The sequence below is a fragment of the Mus caroli genome, chromosome 2 (genome assembly GCF_900094665.2).
Source record: "Mus caroli chromosome 2, CAROLI_EIJ_v1.1, whole genome shotgun sequence".
NCBI lineage: Eukaryota > Metazoa > Chordata > Mammalia > Rodentia > Muridae > Mus > Mus caroli.
In genome coordinates, this window is record NC_034571.1 from 152,596,643 (window position 1) to 152,608,344 (window position 11,702).

The following is an 11,702-nucleotide window of genomic DNA, read 5'->3' on the forward strand; positions in this document are numbered from 1 at the left end:
TAGAAGAGCAGATAAATTTTCAGATCCTAGTAATTTACCAGCTCTAAATCTAGTGGATCTCAAAACTAGTTTCTTCTCATTGAATAGAATTGAATAAAAAAAAAAAAAAAAAAAAAAAAAGAATTGAATGTAGAATTAGCCTATATATAGAAGGGACTTCAAAATGAATTCATTCATTCACTCATTCATTCATTCAATTCAAATTGTACCCAGTAGTCTTATAATATATCAGTGTGTATATACTTTATGTAATGTTTGAATCAGGCTAAGTCTACCTATCTCATAATACATTCTGTCTTTATGCTGAGAATTACCAGTATACTTTCCTGTGTCAGTTCATTATTGCTGTTAGGAATGTATTTACTATGTAAAGGGTTCTTTTTTTTTTCATCTATAAATCATTTTCATAAAACTGCCAATTTGTTAAAACAACAGCAAAAGAACCTCCACATGAAAATCTTGGTGAATGTTTGTGTAATTGTAACACAAATATAACAGAACCATAATGAAATTACTAACTTGACAGGTCAAAATTGAAAATTTCAGGCTGGAGTAGCAGACGAGTTGGTAAATTGTTTACTGTAGAAGCATGAAGACCTGAGTTCAAATCCTCAGCACCCGAGTAAAAAGCAGAGCACAGCAGGACACATCATTAATCCTTGTGCTGAGGAAGCAGAGACAACCAGATTTCTGGAACTTGCTAGCCAGCCAGCTTAGCTAGATTCAAGAATTCTGTGTTCAGTTAGAGAACCTGTTTATTATAAAAAATAAGGTAGACAGCAGCACAGAAGACCCCTGACATTTACCTCTTGCACACACGCAAGCACGTGCACTACCATGAGACCACATGCATGTGATCCCATACCTTCCTCAAAACACACCTGCAAAAAAGTTATTGAAGGGGAGAAAACCAATGATATATGTGTGTTGAGTGTCTTATCACAGAGTGTGTGAGGTCATGGGACAGCCTTTCTTGGAATTGTTATTCTCCTTCCTTCCCCCTAGACGTAGATGCTAGGGACCAAACTCAGGTTGCTAGGGTACTTTTTGGGCCATCTTATTGCTTTTATACACCTACTTCCACTCGTCCTTTTTGTTTTGAGACATGCTTTATTTCCCAGGTTGCCTTTGCCAGTGATGGGGTTAAAGGTATTTGCCACCACAGCAGGCTCTTATATAAGGCTTTTAATAAAATAATCTTTAATGTAAATTAAATTAGTTACTGTTGGGAATCATGTGAATGTTTAAGTCTTGGATTTCTCTGCTAGGTGCTCAGGAACTGTGACTATAGAGGGACTTTGTTGGACCCACTAACAGTATTAGGAGCCTTTGACTGGGGCAGTCTCGTAGCTAGCTTAAATAGCTGAACCGCACTACCTTGCCTATGACCTGCCACATGGCGAGCTCATCTATCTGTGTCTGCTTTGGAATCTTCATATCTGCTTTTCTCTGCCCAGAAGTTTCATTCCCCCACCACCCCACTTCCTGCACAGCTATTGGCTTTCAGCTCTTTATTACAACCAATCAGCAAACAAGATGATCTCTGATGTTCAAAAAATAGAAAACATAATGATGGGCCAAAGAAGTGGCAATATCAGAATTCTGTTAGCAGTTAGTTGGTACAAATTAACAATTGAAAGAGCAGAGATAAAAATCCCAAACTACCCCAACACTAGGAACTCCCCGTGGCCTCATCCTTTCCCCATGTGGGCCCAGAACCTTTGTGTATAGAATCAGGTGCCTTTTGAGGGCTTTAGTGTCCCTGTTTTATGTGGGGGTTTGAAATCTTTATCAAGTGTTGCCATACATTAAGTCTAAGAGATCAAAACATTTGTTATAATTTAGTTCAGAGGGAACTGGCTAGTCCCTGAAAGATGGTTGATTTGGAAAGGAACAGTTTTTGCTATAGATTAAGTATGCTTTTATCAAATCTCATTGCTCAACTTGTATGTGTTCTCAAACACTGTGCAGTGATGCAGTGTAAGCTGCTCCTCACTTGAGTTCTACCAGTAGCCTAGTTGGAAAACTTTAAAGGAAGGTATCACGTTGTTATAATTCCCTGTACTATCCCAAATGAAAGAAATTAACACATTTTACCAGAACTGCTACAGAGTCTGCAGATTTTTGTCCTGACCTCAGAAACAAACTTAGTCTGATTATCTTCCTGTATTTCAGAATTATGGAAATGAGGAAATAGCCCAGATACCTATTGCTTTCCTTGATATGTTTTTCTTTCGTTATGAATTAAACACCTGAGATTCCTTTTCCCAAGCCACACATAGACAATAAAACAAAGTGAAATAACTAGCTAGCTACTCTTGCAAAGGACTTATGCTTAGTTATCTCCTCATAGATAATTCTTTACCAAAAGACTTGGAGAATGGCCAGTTCATCACCTATGCTGGGTTGAAGTTTCAAGACTTTTGGCAAAGACAAATGTTAAAGAAGCTAGGGATAAATAATATTGTAAAGGAATTAGTGTTTAAAGACCAGGACATTTAACATTGACAATGCTTATGCAATACATACATGCATGCATGCATACATACATACATAATTAAGAAACCTTAAAGAACAAGCATTATCAAATTTTCTCCAAATCAGAGTCTCTTCTTCATTCTAGACAGCTTCCAGAAATCTCTAGTTTTAGATTTTTATCTACAAATCTTTATTTTTCATAAATTATATAGTCTGTTTTAAGATACCTGCTAACACCAGGAGACCTTGACTTGAGAAAATATGTAGGCCTACTTCTCTGCTTTCTATTCATTTTTTAGACTGTTCCCTCTTATTTTCTCCTAATGTCCAAATGAGCTTTAGCTTTTATATATTAGAATTTTAACTCCTGATTCACATAGACTTAATTTTTGTATATAGTATAAAGGACTTGCCCAGTGTCATTCTCTTCAAACTCCAGTGTTGGTCATCTCTAACCATAAAATGATCATAATTCCTGTCAATGTATGTTGACTATAATTTTATATTACAGTATTACAGCTTAAACGGATTCATTTATTTCTTACCCTGTGATTCTGAATGTTTAAAATATGGGACTTGGAATTAATGGAATTAATTAACAGCAGAACAAGGCAGAACTATCCCAGCACTCAGGAGGCAGAGGCAGGCAGATCAAGTTCAAGACCAGCCTGGTCTACAGAGCTATTTCCAGGACAGTCAGGACTACACAGAGAAACCCTGACAACAACTACAAACCCAAACCAAAACAGGAATCCATAAAATTCCTTTCCTGTAGAAGTAGCAGTAATAAGTCTGTATATCAAACTCTGAGAGGGGTGGTAAGATCTGTTTATCAATGTAAAAGGTATGTTAGAGACATCCAAATGCAATGCCCAAAATCAGTAGATAAATACCGGATCTCGTTGGTGAATTTATAAAATATAAAGTGACACAAAAAAAAAAATCAATCTGATGTTATAGCTATATATACAGCTATATATCAGTTTTATTGCTATAAGATAATTGCTATAATATTTATTGAACTTTCACGTCCAAAACTAATTTTGAAGTGATCAGTAAAAGTAGAAATGTAATAAATTTTAATAGTTCTTTGTATATACTTGCAGTTGTTTTTATATGCTTAATTTTTAAAAAATGTTTTCGAAAAATATTTATTCTGCAGTTTATTTAGATTTTTGTCAAATATCTACAGGATAGTTCCATGTATTTCAGAAGTACCTTAGACTTAGTGGACCTCAATTAGAATATCCTCAGTTTTTTTGCACTTGATTGTTTGTTTTCTTGAGTCAAGGTCTTACTATTTATTTAGCCTTGGCTGTCCTAGAACTTCACCTTCTGCTGGTCTCAGAATTCCACACGTTGGAACTGAAGGCATCCAGTCTGGTTGTGCTTTGAATTTTCAAATAGGGTTGCTTTTTTCTAAACTCTCACCTGCATGTGCCATCAGTTTAGTAATGCCTTTTTTGCATGTACCACTGTGGCATACTTTATATATAAATATGTTTTATATGGGTTTTTTGAGTGGTGGATGGTCTTTAATACTTAGTATCTCTAAATTGAAACTGTTGAAATGAAATTTTTTTTAGTTACCATATTCTTTCATTTTGCTTGAAATTGCTGCTCTTTTCAGTGAGACACAGCCTTTGAATGAGCATCACCAATTGATTAGTTAATTTTGGAATTTAATAGGTGAGGATCTTTTTACTAAGCAAGGTGATCACTTAATGAGCTTGTGCCATGTCTTTGAAAGGTGGGAAGAAGAACGTTATCCAGAAGGCATCAAATGGAAATTCCTAGAACATAAAGGGCCTGTCTTTGCTCCACCATATGAGCCTCTGCCAGAGAGTGTCAAGTTTTACTATGATGGTGAGTTATTTCAGGTTGTTTGAATTTTGGCTAAGAAAGGTTTGAAAATGAGGGCACTGCCTATATTGCACACTCCTAGCTAGTTATTTCACTTTGTTTTATTGTCTATGTGTGGCTTGGGAAAAGGAATCTCAGGTGTTTAATTCATAAGGACCTCTTTGCTGCTTGAAAAAATATAAAAAAGGGGGCTGTTAATGTCTTATCTGTAGTCCTAAAAAGATTTATCTGTTTGGCTCACAGCCTATAAAGTACACACTGAAGGTTTTTCTCTTAACTCAATAGGAAGCTGTTCTGTTCTGTGGAGTTCTCATTTAAATAGTAGCACTTAGTGATAATATAGTATGCCAACAAGCTGCTTATCACTAGAAATCGTATTAGCAAAGGATTAGCGGCCACCATTCAGCTTATAGGTAAGAATGCTAAGCTATGTCACTCTAAGTAGTGCAACTGTGCCTTTGACAGGTGAATTTTAAAGAAATGTTCTGCCTAGGTCTCTTAATTTTATTTTTTGAGACATTTCTAGTTGTGTAGTCCTGCCTGGCCTGTAACTTGATAATATAGATCAGTTGTCCTTGAATTCAGTAGATGTACCTGTCTGCTCCTGAGGCCCATGTCACCTTCTCTGGCCTCCTTGGGTCTCTTGGAACTTTCTAAAATGTCTGAGTTCCACATGTGTGTTTTTGTCCTTGGGTTGAGGGATCTGAGAGAAGCCTCTCACAATCCTTCAACTGACTGTGTATCAGGGAGTAATGTCCAACTGACTCCTTCATTCCAAGAGTTCTGTCAAGAGATGCTAGAGTTCTTTCTCAAACTCTATTTATAATTCTCTATATATAATTTATAATTATGTATTTATAATTCATCAGTTTAATAGATGAGAGGTAGGACTGGGTGCTTCTGAATCAAATAAATGTATTTACTAACAGGGAGAGACACTGGACAGCAAAATAGAAAAACCATTCAGAGCTATTTGGTGTATCTCTTTAACCACCAGCAATGGCTTTAGGAGCATAGATGCCTGTGGGTTTACGATGAGATAGGTTTATTAGCATCCAATAATTGAAATCTGTATATGAAACAAGTGAATTTTGACCTGGGTCTCATCCATAAGATATTTAATTTCTCTCTCTCCCTCTTCTCCCTCTTTTTTTTTTTTTTTTTGAGATAAGGTCTCATTTTTGTAGTCTTTGGGCTTTGATCTTAGAGGCCTACTTGTCTCTGCCTGAGTGCTGGAATTAAAGATTCCCAGCACTGATTACGTTACTAATAATACCCAACCCGATACCTTATTTTTACGCACACCCCCCACACACCGTCATTCTCCAAAATCTAGGGGTGAAAAAAATGAAAATGGAAACTCACATGTTTTGGGAAATGGATGTTCAACTAATATTTTCCAAAGGCTTGGAAATGTTGAATATGCTTGTGTTCAGACACCCAAGTCCCAGATAGATAGACTAGTGATTTAATCTATGTAGGAATTCAGTGGCATAAAACACTTGGTGGTATGACTGGCAAGTGTTTAGATTAGCTAACCAGTTTGACCAGAAACTGTAAGACACGCTACACACTAGATCATTCCTGAAGATTTATGAAAATACACAAATTTAAACTTCCAAGTGAAGAGAAAAGGCCCAAGACCTTACAATTGCTGTATTCTGTAGTCTGATCTGAGTTCACTAACTTTAGACAGCTCTCTTTAAAAGCCTCACTGTGAAAGCCAAGGTGATGATGATAGAAAGTAGATTTTTTTTTTTTTTTTATTGTGGGGTTTCCATGAAACTAAAGCCTGTGGTCCCTTCCTCTAGTTTCCTTTTCTCTGTTGGTCCTCCTAGGACCTTTTGGTTATAAAACTCCTCCAAATAAGTCAAGAGTGTTTGACTTACTAGTGCAAGCTGATAAGTAAGTACTGGTAGGCAGGACATTGCTGCCTTGCCCTGGACTTCCCCCTGGCCGCCTCTGCACAGGACACGAGTTGGCTGAAGCACAGAATTGCAGCCTCTGTTAAGGACCTGCCATTTCAACTCTGAGTCAACAGTTTCTTTCTGTTTCCGGGAGCTCAGCTTTTCCCACAAAGTACTACTATTGCTGGGAACCTACACACCCTCCACCACTCCTCTGCTGTAGGAGCTGTTACTTAATCCTTCCACAGCCCATTTAAAACAAATCAAGTAGGTTCTTTGTGGGTGGGACAAAGCCAGTGCAGTCCAAAAGCTCCCCACCCAAAATAAGAACACTATTGGGGAATATTTAGTTTATGGAAACATACCAGGGAACACATTCCTTAAAATTTCTTTATCTATTTTTATTTTTTGTTTTGTTTTGAGATGCTGATTTTGTAGCAGAGACCAGCTTCAAATGTACAATCCTCCTTTCCCAGCCTTCCAAGTGCTACAGTTATAGGCTACTGCTACCTTGTCTTTTTCCCCCATTTATTTGTTTGTTTATTTATATTCCCCTTTATTATATTTGAGTCATGTTGCTGTTTTGCTGGCAACTCTTGTTCAGACTGAGTGGGAATGGGGAGAAACAGGAAACCGCTTACTCAAAGCCCTTTTCCAACACAGAATCTTGAATGGGCTGAGGAAGAGCTACAGCACCTATTTGCCCTTTAGGTTATGTCTTCTAAGCTGATAATGTACCTGTAGCACAAGTTTCAGTTTTGTGAGGTATTCCCTATGTGTCATACAGTCTGGTTGAGCAATACTACCCATTATGAGATGAGACGCCTCTTAACTATTACAATGAGTAGGCTTCTGGTTAAGTTTTAGATTTCTGTAATAAATTTGAATTCTTTTGAATTATTATTAGTACTTGCATAATTGTAAGCAGTGAGATATTAATCTCATTTAGAATGCAGCAAAATGCTATTGTGGCATAAATTGTTTCCATATAATATTATAAAGTTGATTTTTTTTTTTTGAGAAAAGATAGAAATTGGCCCTAGGAGTACAATATTCTCTTTGAATATTTTGTAGATTGAGCTTTTAAGTACTTTTCTGCCACTGTCAGTTATGATCTATCTGAGGACACAAAATCACTTCCAGGATTTATTAATCAGTGTAGTGGCTTTCCTTGTGAACCACAGGTTTTTTGGGACAGTCTTTACATATACTTACTTGCTGCCTAGACCCACCCTCACCTTGTGCTGTGGAATGATTGGGCTTTCCTGAAAGAAGTGAGTTCCTGGTGCTATTCCCAGTGTTTCAGGTGCATCTGTACCTGTATTTCACTTTAAATACACTAGTGCTCCAAAAGTGCCTTTTCTGGCTGGGAGGCTGGCTCAGTGGATAAAGTACCTGCTGTACCAGCCTGGTGTCTTAAGGATGTTCCCTTACAACCACATCAAAGTAGCACACTTGTCTGTAATTGTAGCATGTCCCTATGGTGAGAGGGGAAGTGGAGAATGGATGAATCTGTGCCAGCTAGCCTATATATATAGCAGTGAACAAAGAGACCTTATCTCAAAATAAGATGGAAGGCAAGGACTGACACCTAAGGCTCTGACCTTACATGGGCACTGTTGCACACATACAACCCCACACATATACATACAAAGCTTTTATAAATGTTGCCTTGTTTAAGCCTCTGACAAGGACACCTGTGGCCAATGTTTTTGATTCTAGGTATAGGATTGAGTCCCAAAACTTGGTATTTATAACAAACTTGCTTGTGATGGTTTTGGTCTGTGAACTACTTGAGTAGCAAGGTTCTAGAGGAAGGTCTTATTTACGCTTTTTATGTGGGAAATCTGGGCTTGCCTGCTATGAATATATATTCTTACTCATATTCCACCCACGTAACTTTGAAGAAGAAAGATGCCTATTTCTTTTCCCCACAATTCCTTTCTTCCACTCCCTGCCCCTATCCTTTCCTCCCCTTCTTGAACAGAGGCTGCTTAGCTTAGCAGTGGCAGGAGTCCTTCTGAGGATTTGATTTTTAAAAACCATTGAAGAGGTGTAAAGGACCCTGCTTGCTGAAAGGAAAAGGAAGAGTGGCTGGGCCTTCCCCAGGTCATCCCTGTCCTGAGCAGGCACCTGGGAACAATTAACTGGCATAGTCTCCAAAAAAAGACCCAGGTAAATATCTACTAAAGAGAAGGAGAAATTTTTAAGTAGCTATATAACAGTATGTTACTCTGTTGTTGTTATCACTGTGTGTCAGCAGACCTTTGTACTGCTTGGAAAGGTAAGCCATCAGTAATGACCTCTCCAGTGTTCAGTGCACATAGAATATGGATATTGTGCCTCACTGTTTGGAACCATTTTCTTCCTTCAGGTAAAGTTATGAAGCTGAGTCCTAAAGCAGAAGAAGTAGCTACATTCTTTGCAAAAATGCTTGACCACGAATATACTACTAAGGAAATATTCAGGAAAAATTTCTTTAAAGATTGGAGAAAGGTATTGTGGCCCATGTGTTCATATCTTAATCATTTACAAAATGAGGTATAGCTCATTGTTAATGTCTTGTTTGTTTAAAAAATGCAAAGTATAGTTTAATGTATATCTTTTGTCCCTTACTATTGTAATGTGGTTTTTGTTCAACAAGAATATATCCCTTCTCAGCTTTCATGTGACTGCAGGAAGGAGCTTATCAGATTAGGTTAAACAGAAAACCTCAATGACAGTTGAGCAAAGGAAGCATTGTTTATGCAGGGACTGTCCTCTGATGCCTTTACACAGGGTCAGTCTGACAACCTATTCTGTATTGATATAAAAAAGTACCATTGTTTTCAATTTGGATAATTTTGAAAAAAGATTGAATTAAAATTCACCATCAAAGGGCATTCTAAAATCAGATTTAATAAGAGCAGATTAGTCTGCATGGGAATAAGAAAGTATTTCTCTTTATTGCTAAAGTAATTGATTAATAATATGTCTCTTGGATTGGTGTTTGCTTATATGTTTGAGTTTGTGTTTTTGTCAAATATCACCAAAAAAATGAGAGTAATTTTCTTTGATAAATTACTAAAGATCTTTTTATATGAAAGTAATACATCTTATAACAGAACACCACCACTCCCCAGAAGCAAAGCTTACCCAGATTGGCTGCCTTCTAGACACCTTTGATTAAAGGGGACAAAAGGATGAATTTTGAAGAAACAGGAATACTTATTAATATATTTAATTTTCTTAACCTTTTTACTCAATTAGGAAATGACTAATGACGAAAAAAATACGATTACCAACCTAAGCAAATGCGACTTTACACAGATGAGCCAGTATTTCAAAGCGCAGTCAGAAGCTCGGAAACAGATGAGCAAGGAAGAAAAATTGGTATGATCGTCTGCTAAACTAGAAAATCTTGGATAGTGATTCTTTGTATAATTTTTTGCTTCTTGTGACACAACAGTGAATTCATTAATTTTATATTTTTCTGTGTTAAAGATTTACTTAGTAAAATATAATTACATGTATGTGTTGTGCTAACTGGCAGCTATCTGTGTTGGTACATGCTTGTAATCTCAGCATCTAGACTTGAGCAAGAACTATGATGTCTCCACAAAACAAACAAGATATTGCATTAGACTTCTTTTTTCTGTAATTTTCCAAATCACTGAAATTTGGTCTATTATGTAATTTGTTTCTCATTTTAATTGTATGCACATGCATGCAAATATGTTTGGAGACCAGAAGATATCCAGTGATCTAGAGCTGTTCCATGTGGTTTTGAGCTACCCAGCATGGGTGCTAGGAATTGAAATGGAGTCATTTCTACAGCCCCAATGTTTTTAAACATAAAGATCATTTTGGACTTCTGCTGTAATACTAGTCTAAGTAACAAGAAGCTTTTATAAATGTTTCCTTGTTTAAGCCTCTGACAAGGACACCTGTGGCCATTAAGTTGAGCAGGATTTGGTTGTTGGCTGTAGTGTTTTACTCTTGTGATCCCAGAACGGGGAAGAGCTAAGGCAGGGGATAGCAAGGCCCTGTGTAAAAGCTAAGATAATAATAAGAAAGAAAAGGGTCAATAGAATCCACCACAAATCACCACGTATAAGATAGAGGAGAATGGTTAGAATGAAGAGGCTGAACTCCCACATATACCATACCTTTGTGGATTAAGGATCATGTACTTTAACTCAGTAGGAGAATGATTGCCTAGCAAACATACAGCCCCGGGTTTGCTTCATCTCAGAAAACAAACAGACAAAATTATATACCACATACCCAATAAAGAATCTTAGACAGTTCATTGCGGACTTTAAAACCCCTCGGGAAATGCTCTTCAGTTAAGTGGCTCTGCAGTATTCTTTTAGGAAATGATGAAATGGTATGACAGTTTATGCATAATAGGTAAGTGTTGTATAACTGACCTTCATTCCCAGTCCTTATTATGAGTTTTCATTTTTAATTAAAATTTGATTATAAAGAGCTATGATGGTTTATATATGCTTGACCCACCGAGTGGCACTATTAGGAGGTGTGTCCTTGTTGGAGTAGGTGTGTCACTGTGGGTGTGGACTTAAGACCCTCATCCTAGCTGCCTGGAAGTTGAAGCATTAGTCTTCTACTAGCAGCCTTCAGATGAAGCTGTAGAACTCTCAGCTCCTCCTGGATGCTGCCATGCTCCCACCTTGGTGATAATGAACTGAACCTCTGAACCTGTAAGCCAGCCCCAAATTGAATGTTGTCCTTATAAGAGTTGCCTTGGTCATGGTGTCTATTCACAGCAGTAAAACCCTAACAATGATTCTGAAAGTGTGCATTAAATTTTACACTTTCACCATCAAATGCATGTTTTATGGACTTATCTCCTACCACAAAATAAACCAAAACATGACAGTGTTGAAACTAAAAGGGAAAAAAAATTGCTTTATATCCTTTTGTGAGTCTTTACTACCCAGCATTTACCTCTCCTCCTTTAAAAATACCTAGGAAGGGTTGGGGCTACAGTAGCTCAGTTGGTACAGGGCTTTTTCCTAATGTGTATGGAACCATGATTTTGCTCCCCAGCACTGCATAAAACCACGTGTGGTGATGGTACATCACCACAGCCCGTGGGAAGTGGAGGATCAGAAATTCAATGTCATTCTCAGTTACATAGAGAGTTTGAAGACACCTAGGGTACATGAGACCAGAAACTTAAACTAAGCTAAATTGAAAATAATAAAGTCTATACCCTTTATAATGAAGATTAAGGGTTGAAGCGTTAGTTCACTGGTAGACACAGTTCTATAATACTACAAAAGACAGAAGTTGAGAATCTGTTATTGTGTAAAGTCAGTTTTTTGGTTTTGGTTTTGTTTTTGTTTTTGTTTTTGTTTTTGTTTTTGTTTTTGTTTTTGTTTTTTGAGACAGGGTTTCTCTGTATAGCCCTGGCTGTCCTGGAACTCACTTTGTAGACCAGGCTGGCCT

General features: G+C 37.3%; 1 protein-coding gene across 1 annotated transcript in view; it reads left to right on the plus strand.

Annotated features, from left to right (window-relative positions):
* Positions 1-11,702, plus strand: part of Top1 (DNA topoisomerase I) — a gene marked incomplete at its 3' end in the record, with an annotated part of 78,471 nt that overhangs the window by 50,198 nt on the left and 16,571 nt on the right. Inside the window, exons 8-10 of the mRNA XM_029468575.1 lie at positions 4,153-4,344; positions 8,623-8,744; positions 9,498-9,623. Coding sequence (XP_029324435.1) covers positions 4,153-4,344; positions 8,623-8,744; positions 9,498-9,623 — 440 coding nt within the window. The remainder of the gene's footprint in view (positions 1-4,152; positions 4,345-8,622; positions 8,745-9,497; positions 9,624-11,702) is intronic.